Source organism: Anopheles coustani, chromosome 2 (assembly GCF_943734705.1).
Source record: "Anopheles coustani chromosome 2, idAnoCousDA_361_x.2, whole genome shotgun sequence".
Lineage (NCBI taxonomy): Eukaryota > Metazoa > Arthropoda > Insecta > Diptera > Culicidae > Anopheles > Anopheles coustani.
In genome coordinates this window covers 72,967,643-72,985,419 of record NC_071289.1, presented here as the reverse complement: position 1 = coordinate 72,985,419, position 17,777 = coordinate 72,967,643, and the positions used below count along the sequence as shown (strand labels likewise).

Genomic DNA, 17,777 nt, shown 5'->3' with positions numbered 1-17,777 from the left:
GAGTTCGGGTTTTTGGAATGTCCCAACAATATTAAGATTCATCGCACGGAATCGAACCGTAGAACTTGGCGCGTTGGCGTATTGCTAAAGGCATTTCCTTCCGCAGCGTTCTTCTTCGTAGAACGGTTCAGAAGACAGGCGGTACACTTCCGGTTTGCGAATTCCATCTGATGATGAATGTCCGCGAAGGCGCGCAACAATGTCTCAACCGCCGGGTGGCGCTTTCTTTTCACTGCTGGGAAAGCAAGGCCATGGAATTTTCTTCGAAGCTCCACCAATCCGGAGGTCTGTTGAGCGGCACGTGAGGGCCCCTACCACCTGGCCAGTGGCTTTTCTTGCCCTGTTTGCAATTGCGAATTTGGTAGGCTTCGGTCTAAGTAGAGGGGGAAGCCCCACCGTACGCGGCGGGTTGTTTACCTTGTGTCAGCGTCCGGTAGCGGTTGAAGAGTTTCTATTTTGCAGCGGCACAAAAAAAAGTCTGCCAGCCGGATGGGCGTGGGGCCACTAGAAGGAAGTCACTCGCACCAAGAACTGACCTTCAGCAAGCTCAAAACAACCGTACGTATGCACAACAAATACGCACGGTTGCGCTGGCAAAGGGAAGGCACCGACCCGAAAAGGGCACCGCTGGCGTTAGTTGTGCAAATGCAAGCGGAAGTGGGCGGCCCGTTAGCTGGCCGGTAAAAGATGTCATGACGAACGCGATTCTATCGGGTTTGTGGAATTTCAAGCTCTCCTGAGGTCCAACGATCTTCCAGCAACAAATGATTCGGACGATTCTACTATCGTATGTTTACTACGATTGTGTCATCTGTCACTTTGACAGTTCGACATAATCAATCTAGTAGCAGCTATTTTTAACCCCAACCGATAGCTAGCGAAGTGTGTTTGATGAAACTTGTCCTCCACCTCCCATCACCCCACCCGACCGTATCAAAAATGACATGATTGCGACCTGTTCCTGTTTCGATAAAGCTTATCAGCCACGGCGGGGTTAGATTGCACGCTGCACCATCGCTGATTCGCTCGCTCGCTGCGTTTTCAGTCGCCAACGCCAAATGTCACTAAATTTGGCACGTATGCAACTCGCTTTTAATTCCACCGAATCTTAAGCCTGCCTCAACGAGCTCTTCTTCGGGCGTTCTGATAAAAGCCCACATCGTCACAGAACTCCTTCCCGGTGCAGGGACTTATAAAAAACCATTTGACGCAAACCGGGCGACCGTAAATTGAAGACACAATAAAAATCCATCCAAATCTCGAAACGCATTCTTATCGCTGTTTTGGGGCGTGCAAATATAAATGAAACCACGACGTTCCGATGAGTTCCTTCGCGAACTAAACGGTTTGCCATTTTTTGTGTTTCGCTGGCGTTATCGTGCCGGATTGCAACCTCAGAAATAAAAAAAAGAAACATTTCGGCCGGCCGCATTCACATGGCCAAGGGGAAGGGGGGAGGACGTTCTTTTTCACATCACCATCAGGGGAACTGTTTTCTTTTCCTGTGTGTGTGTGTGAGACAGTTTTTTTTTGGCTTCGTTACCACCGCGGACACCATTACCGAACCTCGGGTCGTTCCCAAGGGGTGGCTTTTGGGGAGGATGGCAATACGGAAGTTTTGCGAATCATTTTGTTGATAATGGCCACCAACAACACCCGGGTGTCTGTGTGCGTTTTTTGTGTGTGTTGTGACGGGTGCAAAAAACGCATTCATGCAACGCGACATTTAAAACGTATTCTTCGCGCATTTTCTTCCTTGTGCCCCTTCGTGTAAATAAGAATGGCAATCAAGGAAATCAGATCCGCCTCGGGATGGTGTGAAAATCAGAACGCACACAAATTCACACACATACATACTCACCCTTGCTAATCGTTATGGCTTTCGCTAATTGACCCCCGGACATTACTGCGCGACCTCCGGGCAAAACGGCAAAACGGAGCGTGATGACAGCAAGAATGGTGATGGAGGATTTGTGGTCTCCGGTTTTTTCGGCGACTCCCGTCAAGCCGGAGTCCAAAGTTATGGGAATGTCTATTTTTACTTGTCGCGAAAGGCGGGGGTCCAAACGTTAAACATGTGCCCGTTTTTACGCTCCCCAACGCGACAGTTCGCCATCTGCACGCGATGTTTTGTTTTTCCGGAACGATTTCGGTCTGTTGCCATTCGCTTTTAATTTGTTTTACATTCTGTATGCACCGGTGTCGAGTGGATGACTTTTTGTTTCTTTTTAATGCCATATCTAACGAATTTTTTATCCCGATGCAGATATGGAACAGACCGGATGGAGGTGAAGATGATGTGAAGAAAACGAGGAGAATGATGTTCCGAACTGTTTCATCTCGATCGTACGAAAAATGGCTGTCGGAATTTGGCATTTCGGGGGTGCAAATCGAGCCCGCGTCGACTTCCGTGCAAGGAAATGATGCATGTTTTGTTTACGAGTCTGGTGACGGTCGGATTTGGTAAACAGCTCCACTCCATCCGCACAAGATCGTGTCGCACAAGAAAATACCGCAGGCGATCGGGGGTGGTGGACGAAAAAAAATACCTCTAACGATGCAAAAAAAAAAAAGGAGAAGAAGGCAAGTTCAACGACCGTACCGTACCCGTTTTGCGGCGAGTCACATGTCGCCCCGCTGCAACGATGCGCGATGCAGGATTTGGTTTTGTGTGCGATTAATTTATTTTTCCGCCCTCCCACATTCGCACCGAGGCTTAAATGGTTTGCAATCGGTGGGCCTTCACCAGATGAAGCTCACGGGTGGGATGATGCGTTCTGCAGCACGGGAAAAGCAGGCAAAACATTTTTCTTTTCCGCGCAAAATTTGCGACATGCGTTTGCTCGTTCTTTATTATTATTATTTCGTGCGCGTTCTAAAGATAGTCCCTCGTCGTGAAGCTGACGAGGCTGTCTTTTCGCACGGATTGCCTTTGCCCGACAGGAGGGTGCACTCTTTTCCCGCCGTTCGCATCGCATCTGTACATTGCATCTTGAAACCACCCGACCGCCGACCGGTGCGCCCCCTCCCCCCGCCCAGGAAAAAGCGGGAAAGGGATTAATATTCTATTATCGACCGGATGACGAACCGTGGTGGCTGGTTTATTTCGGGACGTCGTTTTTAACGAATGTGTCCTGGCCGCACCGCGAGCTCATTATTCAACCCTATGACTGCGAGCTCATTCGACTCCACCTTAACCCAAAAGCGAAAAAAAACCTCCCTACAGAGGAAGAAGTCACGTTCGCGTTTTCCGTGCAGAAATTCCTTGCCGTCGTTGAAACGCATTTCCGTTTGCAAAACAAATAGCCGTACCGAAAAATCAGTTCGAGAAAAACTGTCCAATACCAGATGGAGGAAATGGGTGCAAATCACCGGATGCGCCTGCGGAACCGGGCATTGACATGCCTGTCACCGTGATGGCGCATCGGCTCCAAGCGGCCGTTCGCTGATAATTTTAGCAACTTCTACCTTCGCCCTTTTCATTCCACCTCGTCAAGTGGCGAGCGTTATTTCGTGCAGGTTCTACTTCGGAGCACCATTTGGGAAAAGCAATGTTTTTTTTCTGAAGGAAAACGGTTGTGTACCTTTACGTCAGATGCGTTCGTTCGGTCAGCACGAGGAAGTAAGTACCGCCGTCGTAACGCTGGACTCATAAACATGTACATTCACCCGGGGACGGGAAGGCGGCTGGTGCGGCGATGTTCATTCGAAATGTAAATGTTTATCCAGACACTTTTCTTCCTCTTCCCGGTGCCGCATCTTTCGGTTTCGTGTTTCGCGGAGCATTCTGGGGCCCCACAAAAAAACTACACCGATTTCGGAATGCCCTCGTATTCACGATTGGACCATCTTCGTCGTCGTCGTCGTCGTCGTCGTCGGTATCTTTCTTTTTCTCCTGCGGTTATTTAACCACAATTTGATGCTCCGACCGGGACGAGGCTCTCCCCACGCAACGGCATTGGATCTCGTATCTCGCACTGGAACTCCCAAAACCGACGCTCCGCCGACGACGGCGGTGGCCTTGAAATGGGGCCACCACTCACAGGCCCGGTTTGGGGCGCTGGTTCGATAAGAATATTGCGAATATTTTCTTCCCACCCGCAGGCGGATCGGTCCTTCTTTTCCCTGCCTCTCCCGCCCGGTTTATATCATATCATGTTGCCAGGCGCTTGAGATGCATGAAATTCGCGTTCCCCTTTTGCCCGCCCCCTCGCCCCACGTCCTCTCCGGGGAGAAGCGAGGCATCGGCGAAAAGAAAATTCGCTACACCAGAGGCGAGGCCGGTTTTTTCTTTTTTTTTCTTGCGATAGGAAATTTCGCGACCGCTTCCGTGGGTGGCGAACCGAAGGCAGATGTCCTTGAAAAGATATGCCCTATATTGAGGCACTCAGCTGGAAGCGAGGCAATTAAAAATTCATTGCACCGTGCATACACCGGTGGCTTACTGAGCGCGAAGGGGAAACGGGGTGTTGGGGTGGAAATATGTAAACTTGTGCTTACGTCATAGGCATTTCTCTCAAACCTTCAGAAGAGATTTGGCTGTGCATTAAATATTATTAGTATGGTAAAAAGATTTGCGTAACAAACATAATGCCAAGCAATTATTAAAGAGCATTGAAAGGCTTCTTAATTATTCCTTTTTTTCTTCAGTTTTCTTCAAATAAATCATAAAATGGCTCAAAAAATGAGTGCCACAAAGAACGTCTGATACAAAATAAGACCCCTATGGCGTACTTCATCGTTGTTAGCTAACTTCTAACGTTTCGCAAATAAAATACAAATAAAACCAGCGCAACTCGGTAGCGGCAAATTACGTCTACCAGCCCGTAGCTCCACCGTCAATCAGGAAGTATTTTCGAGTACAATATAACTGATAAGCAGCAGCTATCTCGCAAAAAAAAAAAAAACAAACAATGAGCAAACACAGAGTAGTAAAATGAAATAAGAAAAGAAATCAAACAAAACATACACACACGAAACAAAAAAAAAACCGCAAGATTCGCTTATCGCGAACACACACTCTCTCGGGGGGGCGTTATCAGCGGGCGTTTTCGGTGCATTTTGGCTGTGCAGTTTTCGGTGCACTGGCCCGGGCGAACAAGAAAGCAAAAACCATGGAAGCACAAACAAATTGAGATTACGGTGGTTGGTTCCATGTGTTGGGGGTGGGAAGCACGCGGTGTCCACCACGGACACCAACGGTACTGGTTTTTATGTTTGTTTTTGGAGCACTGGAGGAAATTTAGCGAGCCCTGATAAGACCGCCCCGGGGGTGAGTGGATCGTAGTAAAACGGGCAAGTTTGGCCAGATGCGCGCGGGTCAAAGACTATCGTGAGCACAATCGGCCATGTTTCGGAAAGTCCGTGGTAGCGCCGTTTTAGCTAGAGATTGGTTGGGGGGGTCAAATAAAAATCACCAACACAACACGCCGCGGGGTGTCGTAATCGGGGAGGGGGGATCAATGAGCGTTCCATCCTGGAAGATAAGATCCGCCAAAGCGGCTTTCGTAGCATTCGGTTGGTGATTTTCTTCGTGGGAGGCGACTGTCGTGGTGTGGCGAACAGGGGAGTCTGTTTTTGTGGGCAGATCAAATTTGATTGCATTTAGGCTGTTGTCAATCAGTTAGATTGCAATCGCTCGGTTCGATATTACACGGTTAGACATAAGGTTAAAGAAACAGAATAGGTTATGAGAAGGGAAAGAATTAAGAATTGTCCACAAAATCTCATACCTATACCGTTTAGGAATAAACCTAACCTTATAGCTAGAGTTCTAACGAGGTCATTAATGTGCAGAGGTACTGGACGAGTATAACGACAGGGCGACATTCTGTGAGTCTAAGGACGACTTTGCAACGAAGTCTGGTGTCGTAAAATTGGAACTTATATATGGTTAGGCGCCAGGATACGTAGCATAACTTAGTCCCCAGATAAAAGAATTCGAGGGTCTCCAAATCTAAGTAGGTGCTTGTGGCAAGCACCCAGAATTACCAAGAATACTTTAATCAATGCAGCTAAATCAAATCCATTGTAAAACCAATGCCAAAAAGGATCCTAGGTACCTCCAAGCCTCTCAAAAAATGTGAGGTTCATCCCTTCGAAACTCCCTTATTTCTTCCCCTCAGTTCCCGCCAATCTCTGTGGTGTAACTTACATGGTACGCTCCGCTGGTTCCAGATGTTGCGCTGCAGTGGCGAGTTGTGATGGTAGAAGTTCGGCCGCAGGAACGTCCCGGACTGCAGGTGGGCGTGCTGCTGCTGGAGGTGCTGCTGGGTAGCGGCGGCGGCCGCGGCCACCGCTGCCACTTGCGAGAGAGCTGTCGAGGACGCAAGCGACGAACCGCCACCGTTGACGGACGCCGGTCCGGGTGCGCCATTCGGGTGGACCGAGTGCTGCTGGCTTTGCGGGTGCGGCGGCGGCTGCTGCTGTTGATGTTGGGACGTGGGCTGGTGATGCTGCTGGTGATGCTGTTGCTGCTGCTGCTGCTGCTGCTGCTGTTGCTGCTGATGTTGCTGCTGCTGCTGTTGGTGCGGATGCTGCGGTTGCCCGGGATTGCTAGCGGGTCCTGTGCTGCTGGACGGAATGCCGAGGCGAGCCTTCAGCTCGTCGCTACAGGCCGGTTGGCCGCCGCTGCTGGAGCTGTCCACATCCGACACGCCGCTGTCGGCAGGGCTTGGAGGTAGTGAACCTGGCATCGTCGATCGAATCGTTGAGCGTCAGACGGGGAGGAATTAAGGGTGGGGAGAAGGAAGAGATGATAAGAAAACATTAAATTCTTTTCCAGCAACCAAGAGTAAAAAAAGGATTTCATTGTAGTTTTACGTTTTTCATTCTTGTTTAAATCGTAACAGTTTCATCAATGTTCTTTTAATCTGGGTACTCGAAACCCATGAAAAGAGTTCCTTAATCTCGGGGAAGAAATCTCGTATAAAAGAAGGAAAAAAAACTCTGTATCAGCTCAAGCGCATCTAGAGCGCAATTTAGCGGGGTTTCTGCTACATCTTAAGACGCCCGCCTGTCAACTTTCTTTCAGGCTGCACTTGGGTAAGCGCAGCATGTAGTTTCCTGCTGGGGAGGATTCTTATAAACGTCGCATTCTATTGTTGGTGGTCATGTTTTATTACTTTCTTTGTGCTTGCAAGTTTAATTCTGCCCTTTTTTGGTGTGTGTTTTTGATCGAGACTGCTTCAGAGGCAGTCTATAATTCGTGACGATTCCATGAGGATTGGTCGTAGTACGACGGCGAAAGTCCTTCCGTAAGTCCCAAAAATTGCTTTATTCGGTGTCGAAAATATTCCGATCCTAATCCACAAACCCAGGGGGTAAACGAGGGAAAGGTTCAACCCAAAAAAAAGGGGTGCTTTCAGCGGAAAAAAGGGTCCTACGGTCCGGGACTCCGCAAGATCCGAGGGATTGGCACAGGTGAGATATCAATTTTATAGCAAACCAAAGTACAAGAACGGACCAGAAATGCATTTTGATGAATAGAAACGATCGAGGGATGGCAGGGCCGCATGGTGAGGGTGCAAAATTCGATCGACAACAATTGCGCTCCGAATTGGCCTAACGATCAACGCCATAAGCCACATGCCGTGTGAAAGGCCGGAGGAAGGTTGGCAAAGAAGGAAATGAAAAAAAAAAAACAACACGACGCTCTCACAAGGATCAAGCGAAAGGTTGAGTCCGCCCGAGCCTCGATCCTTGTGGGAAGGGAAAGGCATTCCGCATCGGAATGGTCTCGATGACTTCGGGGGCGCATGAGGATCGTGGACGGGTTCGGGTACTTGATTCAATTCAAGGAGCGGTTTTCGCCCGCACACTTCTTGCCATCCAGAAGCCGGCTCGGCATTGTCACATTTTGCTGCACCGGCAAAGGAAAAGACTTCATTCCCGAAAGGGAATTGCTGAAAAGCATCCCTACGCTACGGGTCGAGAAATGATCGATTTCATTCACGAGGTATTTTTCCATTAATTTCGGTCGATTTTTATCCATTTTTCGCTTTTGCCTAGCAACAAACCGTGAGCAACCGAGCTGAAGCGAAGGGAACATTCTGCACCCGAAACCGGGCTTGATTGGCATTGCAATAATATTTATCTTGCAAGGCTTTTCCTAGGAACACGACCGTGGGACCGCCCGATCGATGGGCCTCTTCATCCTTCCGCCTCCACTCCGGGGCGCGGAGGAATTTCAATGAGCGGAAAGCGGGAAAAGCCTAACACAGCCTGGCCTGAAGGTGTAGCGAAGCGGGCATAATTGCAATCGCAAAAATATGCTCACACTCGAATGAGTTGGCGTTTTCCAAATGCATGCCTTTTGCTATCGCTTTGGTTTTCCCAAAAGGGGATGAATCGGCAAAGGATCGTTTTCCAGCGAGAAATCATTAATTATAATTGTAGGTTCTGTTGTTTGGAATATTTAATTTTTCACCGGAAAAGCAAAACCCTTTCGGAAGCGAAAAATGTGCTGCCGAAGAGTCGAAGAGCAGTGATTTCGGGGGCAAACATATATGTGTGGCTGACTTTGTCAACACACGGCACATTCCGGTAGGATGCCGTGGGAACCGAAGGCAAGATTGATGCGCCTCATTGAGCACCCGGTTCGGAAAATCATACACTCAACCTTTCCGTGGAAAAATGGTTATTATGGGGGTGTGGGGGAAATTTTAAATTCAGATACCACCATAACGGCGTGTCTGTGTGTTTGTGTATGTGTGTCTATGAGGTACGTACTTGCGAGTTTTAGGAACGCCCGATGGTGTGAGGACTGTAATTTCTCCATCGACCGCAGATGGAAAATGTTCTCCAGGAAACCATCGTCGTCCAGCTCGAACGTGCCGGCACCGAAGCCGGCACCGGCCGCCGCGTACGGGAACAGTCCGGTCGGGCACACTGTGTGAGTTCGTATGCGTTACATTAAGAAAGATTGCTTTCCCGAAGTGGGCTCAGTTGGTGTTGGAAAAAGGGGGAAAGATTGGGGATCGAAAAATGGCAAGAAAGGAACACTAAGATAAAAAGAACATCCGAATTGGAAGCATTCCATAAAAGTTATGTGTGTGTGTGTGTGTTTGTGTAAGAGATGAATAGCAAATGGAATCGAATTCGACCATTTCGAGCAAAGCAAACATATTTTGATGCGTGATGTTATATCATGTGGAAAATGTGATTAAAGTTGAAATCGATCAAATGTAAAATATGTAACAAGAAAAGGATATGTTTTTTCTGTACAATAAAAGTAAGTTGGAAAAGTAAAACAGACACAACTAACGACGGATGTAAAAGGGTACTCTGCACTCCATCAGGCCCGGAGTACGCGATTGCATTAATTGATGGAAGCAATTGCGCGCCACACATGGCCAAAAGGCTAAGCCGACCTCAATAAACAACTTCCGGTTTGGCCTCGTTCACTTTCAGGACCTCCGGAAAATTAAACCCGTTTTCCGGGCTTCCCCCTTGCCCAGCTCAGCGCTACCCGAAACCTCATCAAACCGATCGGACGGGTTGTGGCACTTAGCGTGCGCGTTCTTCCCCGCGTTATTGCTTCCTTCCGAGACAATGTCCTTCGCGAGCCTTCTTAGCTTTACTACTGTTGTTTTTTGTTTCGTTCCTCAGGTGAAAAACTGCCGGGAACCAGGAAGAGATACGCTGGACGCTAGTTTGAAAAATGGTCTCGCGGATAAATATAAACCTAGAGCTTCCACGGAAATATTAGAAGATCAACCACGGCGCCGTCCTCGAGCGTCGGGTTGTGCCTTTTCCCGTGGAGGATCGCGAGGCTGATTGAGCCGCGTAGCTAATCGCAACAATTTGATGGACTGGTTCAACACACACACTGGTCAGCTTCCTTTTTTCACCGGTTTTAATAATGGGCATTTTTGTTCGCTTCCTCACCGGGAGTCCTTCGGTAAAGCCTGCGCCACAGCATCCCTACTTTTCATGCCTGCCTTTTGCCTCTTTATGCTTCTCGTTATGCCCGTGTCATTTGTGTGTTTGCATACTTTGAATACTCGAACGGTGCTACCGAAGAAAGGGCGAAAGCAAGGGCGGAGAGAAAGAAGGAAGTGAAATCCCAGCCGACGGGGAGAAGGGCTCGCAAACAAACGATCGAGGCGAGGAGGAAATAAAAAAAAAGAACCGCCGAACGAACGTTTTTTCTCTAAACCGGATAGCATTATTCTGGGGAGAGAAGAGGAAGCGAACGGCGGAACGGGAACCTACGGAAGGATCAACGGTCAGTTTGAGGACCAGGGTTTGTCCCCTTCTTCCTTCCTCCCCGGACTGCTTTGATCCGGCGAAGAAAGCGGAAGAAAAGTGAGGATGCCAATAAAATGTTATCTTCCGCGCGGTGGCCGTTCAATTTCGGTTTGCCTCGCGCGCGCGCGGGGCCGCATCCTTTTTCTCACGTTTCGCGACACGGCCTTGCAGCGCGCCCTTGCCTTTCCCGGGGAGGCCTTCTCTTTCGGGAGGAACAACAGATTTTTTCGCTCCTATTTTTATTGCCTTGTTTAGAACCGCGTCTCCTTGCCCGGGTTCACCTCGCCCGGTTTCCGACTCGTTTATTTATTTAACGCCAGCCGCTCGCTCGCCGGCAGCATTTGATGGCCTTTCTTCATTTTGTTTTTGCTCGGTGACGGCCCGCGAACCGCGGGGTCCGCGTCCTGTCCATGGTAGACCTCGCGGAAGGATCTAATTTTACGCCGCTCGCCATTCTCCGGGAGCGACTGACAGGCGGCTCTTCCGGTCTGACGATGACGAAGTACGCGACGGTGAGCAAAGGGTTTCACCGGGGTATGTCGGGGAGCGGGGGGAAAGGAGGAGATCGCACAAAACATGCACCACGAGGCGAAGAAATGTGTCATCGTAATTTATTGCTTTTCCGCTTGATTTGGTCACGTTCGCGTTCGCACTCGAGTGCGTAGTGTGCGGAAGAAGGGGGGGAAAACCGTACGGGAAAGGCCAAACCCGTGCGGGGTGAGGTGGAAGCAAAAGGCCAAAACAAAAGGACCTTCGCTGACCATCAAACAGCGATCACTCACAGAAAATCCACTCGGGAAGGCAAACCGTTTCCCGAGCGTCAAGCCGAATCCTTTCGGGATTCTTTCAACCAGTGTCCAAAGACGCCCCAGGACTATCTCTCTGTGTGTTTGTGTCCTTGCTTTAATCAGCAGGATTACGAGGCGAAGTATATAGCAAAGGATCATCTTCAGTCCATTTCTATATCTCCTTCCTCAATGCCCAACGTTAGAGAGTGAAATAAGACATCAGGCTCCTCAATATGCTGATCCGCTCGCCGTTTATTGTAATCCACAGTCCTTCTCGTCTCCTCTTAGTCTTTTTCTTCGCCAACCACGTGCAACTTAGCGTAATTGATTCATCTGTCATTTGATAGCGACAATTTGCGGAATGTTGTTCGCAACGTGTTATTCGTTCTCGATCGTAATTATTTCATTTAGTTAGGCACAACGGAAGAACTATGATACTACTTTTCGTTTATGATTTATGAAATAAACAAGCAAACAAGCGAAACCAAGCGAGATTAATACTACACCAAAATAGTTTAAAAGTTGTTTTTAATGAACTAAACCAATTATTAAGTAAAGAGCTTCGATAAATATTAAAGTGTTTTTCTTAACAATATATTACTAAATATCTTTCTGGTATCCTGTTTTCTTTGACAACAAGCTGTAATCGTTGTAATGGCAAGCGGAAATCGTTTCAAGTGCGAAGTACACTTGAGCAAAGAGAAAGGAAAGAAAATAAAACAAACGTTTCGAGTTGGCTTCGCGTGGTGTGGTGTTGCTAGTTTTGCGCGTCCACTCCACTGGCGGAAATTACGAAATCAACTTGGTCCCGGAAGGCCCAAGTCGGGCGGTTCATTTTCTTTTATCCCCACCCCGAACCGGCAAAAGGCACTCCGGACGGTCGTATCTTTCATGAATAACTGATTGATGCCGGTGGAAAGTCCGGAAGGGGTGGGAGCAAGGGCTTTTGTCTCTCCCGTTCTCTCCTCGAGCTGTCACCGGAAATCGTTCGGTGTCCGCGCTCGAACCTAGGCATAACACGATTTCCGGCCGGTCGGAATGTGCGTCCGTTCTTCGAAAAGGACTCGCAAAGATTCCCACCGCGGAGAGCAGAGGACACCGGGAGCATTCCTTGGCCATCCGCATCACCAGAGGTTCGACTCAACGGATGCTTTACAGACTGCTCTTCTCGCACTGCCCGGAAAAGCCGCCCGGAACCGACAGGAAGCGGCAGAAAGGCAAATGGCGCGGGCGACCGGGCGACCTTCCGGCGTCATGACTCATGCATGGCCGGGCGCGAGAAAACACGGCCGTCTTCATCACTTCAAAAGCGTGCCCCAGCCAGGAAGCGGGCCCGAAAGCCGAAAGGATGTTATGTAAAGCACCGCCCGAAAAAAGGAAGTCCTTCGGGCAAGGTCAGCACATGCCGGCCGGCCGGCCAAACGCGGTTCGTCTGCATTCCGAGCCCAGGGACGGGCACTCAAATATTTATCATCGCTTTTACTTTTTAACGCGACCGACTCAATCTTGCCGCCGATCGATTTTTCCGGAGGAAATACGAAACCACCCGACACGCGTGCTGGCCGGAGCATGCCATTGTTTGGAAAGATGATGCCTCAACCCCGAGCCGGTGATGGACGGGGAGGAAAACAACGCCTCGCACACCCTCACCCGGGCCGAAAGGTGCAAATAAATCCGGCAACCGAAACTCGGAATCCTTTCAGCCAAGCCGCCCCGAGCCTTCGTCACCTGTACAGAAAGACAGTTTTCCAAAAGGGATCGTAAGGATGACAGAGTGTTGCATCTGTCCAGTGCGTCAACGGAGTGCAGCCTTTCATTTCCAAAATAGGTTTGCTAACCGTTTCGACCGTGTTCTTTGTCCTGGTGTCCGCTTTCTTTTCAACTCTTTTTCTTCGATCCCGTTAGGTCCGATTGAGGGAGAAAAAGGAAAATCTCCCAAATCCCAACCCCGGGCTCAATCGAGGTAATTTTCAAAAGAGGTCCTATGCACCTTCGGTTAAGCCGTGACGCTGATTGCGTACACAAGCACCACACTTGCATGGACTTTAGGTCGGTTTTCATGCTTCTCGTGGTGCGCTCTGACACAATGGAAAATAGAAGAAAACGGTGTGAAGCGGACGAGTGTTTACCCGCGTATCGAACCGCATCTCCAACGCCATTCGGTCGCACACAAAAAGGAATCGGTGCAGCATCCCTTTCGAAGAGGGATTAACGCATCCTTTTCACCTCGGGTTTTCCCTTTCTGTACTCGGAGTTTTCGCAAGGATCAATCAACGGTAAGGGCAGCACGTGCCGGGAGCTGATTGAGTCACACACACTGTCGGGAGCGGTGGCAAATTTCGGCACAGTTACCAGGATGATCCGGGTAGTCCTCTCCCACGCAGCTGCCAGGATCGGAATGGGAAAATCGGTCCCGCAACACAATGCAACGCATTGATTACTCAACCGAAAGGGGTCAGAAGGATTGTGCAAAGCATACACAGTCAACCATCTGGACATCATGCCTTGGTCAACCCAAATACTTGGCTACGCAAATAGGAGCCCTGATGGGCGTTGCATTACATAGCCTCTTTCGGTGCATTCGCTCGATTCCTTTGGCGCAGCTGGAACAATTCGATTTGCTTATCTTAATCGAGTTGGCATCTGTCCGGCGGTAAATATTGATTATTGGCTCGTCGAAAGAGTCGACACTGAGGGATGGCCAAAAACCCCTTTTTGCAGAACCCTTTCACGGGGGAAAGTGATCGCGTCTGTGACGTGAATCATCAGATTTCATCTTTTGATGACTCAATGAGGTTTATTGCGATGCGAAAGGTGATGCATCTGGACGAATAAACGAAACATTTTTGTTTGAGGATTGCGCGAACCATGTTAAGGACAGATTCAAATATTGTAGAACAATTTAATTACGAATGAAGTCAAGAAACCGAGAATGGAATGGAATGAATAAAATACACCGAGCTAGCGGGATGATAAAGAAATGCATCGAAAAACCAAAAACGTCAAAAGATAGTCAACAAATATACTAAAAAGTAACAGTTTACGGATTTGAAAATTTTTCAAAAATAGTGAATTTATAGCGTTTTACAAGTACGGGTCAAAATGACCCCTAAAAACCATTCTAGAGATAGTCAAGTTGGTTCTCGGAACTGGTCGAACAGAAAAATCTGAAATTGTTGTTTTAGATTTAGCTTTCGATTTTAAGAAAAGCCTTTTCTTTTGTAAAAATATTCAGCCGTTTTCGAGATATTAAAATCTAAAACTGCGTTGGGGTCAAAATAACCCCAACTTGGATTCTAGTCTTAAGATGCTTCAATTAAAATTGTCGACAATTCAAATGGAGAAAGATTCAAGCAAGTAAATCAAACGAAAACTTTAATACACAGTTGCAAACAAGGATGATACGCGCCGTTGGCATTCCACACGAGATCCGGTTGTCCTTCGCCGTTTATCGCGTCCGGTTCCGGCATTTGTTTTCCTTCTCCTTTCCTTCCTTTCTCTTCATTTTTTCCACCGACCGGAGTGATTTACGTTTTATTTCCTCATATGAAAATAAATAAATTCCAACCGACCGCATCGCCGTCGATCCAATCTCTCCATACCGTCGTCATCATTACGATTGCTACCGAAAGATAGTTTCCGTTTTATGACGCGTCTCAGTGTGTGTGTGCGTCCATTCTCGTCCATTTGACTTGAGAGAAAGAGGACTTAAAAAAAAACTGGCCCTGATTTGCATCGAGGCGAACCAGTTCGGCGATCCCTTGACTTATGCTTGATGGGTGCTGATATCTGCGCTGTCCAACATTTTCTTCCGGTTCCGTAATGGTCATTCTTGCAACCCTTCTCATGTTCCTTCTCGTACCCCGCTGCTTCTTTCTGTTTTAGGGGTTTTTTGTCTTCGTTTATTTGGTTCCTTCTAGTCAACATTCTCCAGCGAGCAGCCAAAACGACAAACGAAGACGCGACGCTGGCAAGCGAATAAAAGGTCGCGATCGTTTTTCCTTAATACTTTCCGCGCCAGTTCGAACGTGTGCGAAGACGAAACAGGAAGAAGGGCCGAGGGGGAAAGTAAATAAAAAAAAACATACACACATCCAACGGAAGTGAAAAATAAACTAAAAGGCTTCGCTCGCCGACCGCGAGGGAATATGTTTATGGGTCCGCGGGATGCGCGAGAACTCATAATTACAACTCGTCATGTGTAATAATTCCACATAATAAACAGGCGGAAAAAACGGATGAGGGGAAATACTGTATGAATCAGGACGGTAAGAAAATGAACCGGTAAGGGGACCGGGAGGCGTCGCGCGGCCAAAGAAAGACAATCCTTTAATGGAACCCGTACCGGACCCGGGGCAGGACAGCATCGAATCTTCGCGCTGCCAGCGGAAAAGAAGAGCTGGAACAATGAAAGCCAATAGCCGGTGGAAAACCAGTTCCCGCCGAGGGTCCTTCCATCATCTCGCGTGCAGGGAAAAACAAAATATAGGTGATCGACGGGCCACTCCTTGACGAAATGATGATGGACGTCGACGTCGGCTGGAGAAACCATTCGAAGGCACGGGAAAAATCTCCGATCGGCGTTTGTTTGGTGGAAAAGTTGCGTGAAACTTGACGGCGCGCCAACCGCAACCGAAAGCCAAACGACAAACAAGGGTCGCACCGCCGGAGGGTCCGGAGATCGCTTCCGAAGGCAAGGTGATCTGATCCGGGGCAGATACGGGCGCTCGGGCGGGAAAAGGAAAATACGGCGAGCGAAACTGCGACGACCAATTGGGAATCGGGCGATGGAAACTGTGGTGTCCTACATTGTTTTTCCGGTTTTCACCGTCGATTGAAGCGGCGGCGCACAAAACCGGCGCACGGGGAGCATTGACGCGAGCGCGGTAGACAAAAGGTGCGCGAGCACTTAATTTATCATCGTAACTGTCACACACACACACACAGTGCGCTTCGAAGAACGTATAAAACAGCAATAAATCTTCGTCTCGCAATGCTGCGTAATTATTCATGATAGTTTCGTGAAGCATGAGAATTAAATTCTAATCACGAGCAAATTTTCGAAGGAAAACAAGCAATCGCAAAGTAAAACGAGTATACATTTTAGGAAAAAAGACAAACGATTTGAACCAGTGACAATAAATGGCGGATAATAAAAGGATGCTTGGAATAAAAATGAGAAAACACCAAAAGAAAGGGGTTTTGAATGACTTGCATTGCAAAATGGTGCACAACCGAAGCGAACGGGAGAAAATGTGCTTCTCACGATATTATCAACAAAATATGGAGCTTGCGAAAAGCTTTCAATCGAAAACGGGGGTGGACAAATACATTCTTTACTCGTCATCGGAGGACGGAGTTGTGCGAGGATGCAAGGCAAGGAGCGGAGGAGTTTTCTAAATTTCAACCATTTTGTATTTAACCACGGACAGGATTTAGTTGTCGTTCGTATTCGCGACATTCTGAGTGGTAAATAAATGGTTTCATATTTGCAACCCTCCGTGACTTGCAGCCTCGCACACCTCGTCGTGCACGTGCATGTTGGAAGGCCGAGCGAAAGGCCTGGGGAAAAGATGGTGAGGTTGGTGAGGGGAGGGGGAGACGAAGAAGAAAAACAAACACATCTAGTGCCTCTGCTGGAGCCATCACTGGGGCTCACTAACCTGTGCTGGACGTGCTGTAGCCGCGATGGTACGGCCCCTGAGGTAAGTGCGTACCGCTGAGGAGCCCGTGGAGCAGGGGCCTGTGCTGCTGGGACGGCTGGAGCGTGCTGGCGAGCAGGCTGGACGCTTGCTGGGACTGGCCGGACAGGGACGACCGCTGCTGGGGCGGGGGGCTCGGCGATTGCGGCAGGATCGGTATCTCGGTGTCCACTGTGGAAAAAAAAACGGGACGGGAAGCAGAAATCGTTCGTTAGCAAAAGCAAATTGGGCGATGTTCACATAAAGCCGCCTTATCGGCGGGTCAGTTGCAGTTAAAGTAAATACATCGATGAGCGCAAACAACTCCCCGGGGCTAGTTAGAGATCGTAAAAAAGGCCTATCAAAGCGACGGAACAACAACACATTCCTCGCTGTCAGCGATGCGAGAGAGAGAGACTTCGCGAAACTCCAAACGCTGCCAGCGGCACGGCGTGCTTCGTGACTTGGCGAACGGAATAGAACGCCCGGCGAAGGTTGTTCCGACGGTTTTCGACTCATCCGAAACGCTCCTCAAGGACTCGACGCCACCCAGTGACTTTCACGTGCCAACATTCCGAGGAGGAACGTGCTGTAGGATCACGTGAAAGACGCGACATGTTTGCTTTTGCAATAAGGAATCGGAAACTATTGGTTCGCGCACAGTGCAACCGCTGGTCGATAAACTTATCCCCAGCGAACTTGGAGCGGAGAAAATGCATACGTTGTGCGAAAACTCGCCAGAAGGAAAATCTTTCCATCCCCACTTCACAATAAACCTATCACCGTCGATGGCTATGAATATGTAAATCGTTGTCTATGGTGTTTCGTTTTTTTGTTCGCCCAGTCTCAGACTCTGTGGGTGTGGAAAAATGTGGAAAAAATGCGCCACCCGTCTGGCCGAAAGAAAAATAAAACCGACAAAAATGCACACCCTGCCGGATGCTGATAGCGAAGGACACATGCCGACAAAGGGGGAGGGAAAAAAGGCTTGCCCTGTGGAAAAGTTCGATTGAAACGTTCATTTTCGTTCCTTAACCTCCCAGAACAAGAGGGCGGG

General features: G+C 48.8%; 1 protein-coding gene across 1 annotated transcript in view; it reads right to left on the bottom strand.

Annotated features, from left to right (window-relative positions):
- LOC131264978 (ecdysone-induced protein 74EF) overlaps positions 1-17,777 on the bottom strand; it is a 52,597-nt gene that overhangs the window by 9,776 nt on the left and 25,044 nt on the right. The window contains exons 2-3 of the mRNA XM_058267239.1: positions 16,703-16,912; positions 6,155-6,688 (exon numbers count right to left, since the gene is read on the bottom strand). Of these exons, the coding sequence (XP_058123222.1) occupies positions 6,155-6,688; positions 16,703-16,912 (744 nt within the window). The remainder of the gene's footprint in view (positions 1-6,154; positions 6,689-16,702; positions 16,913-17,777) is intronic.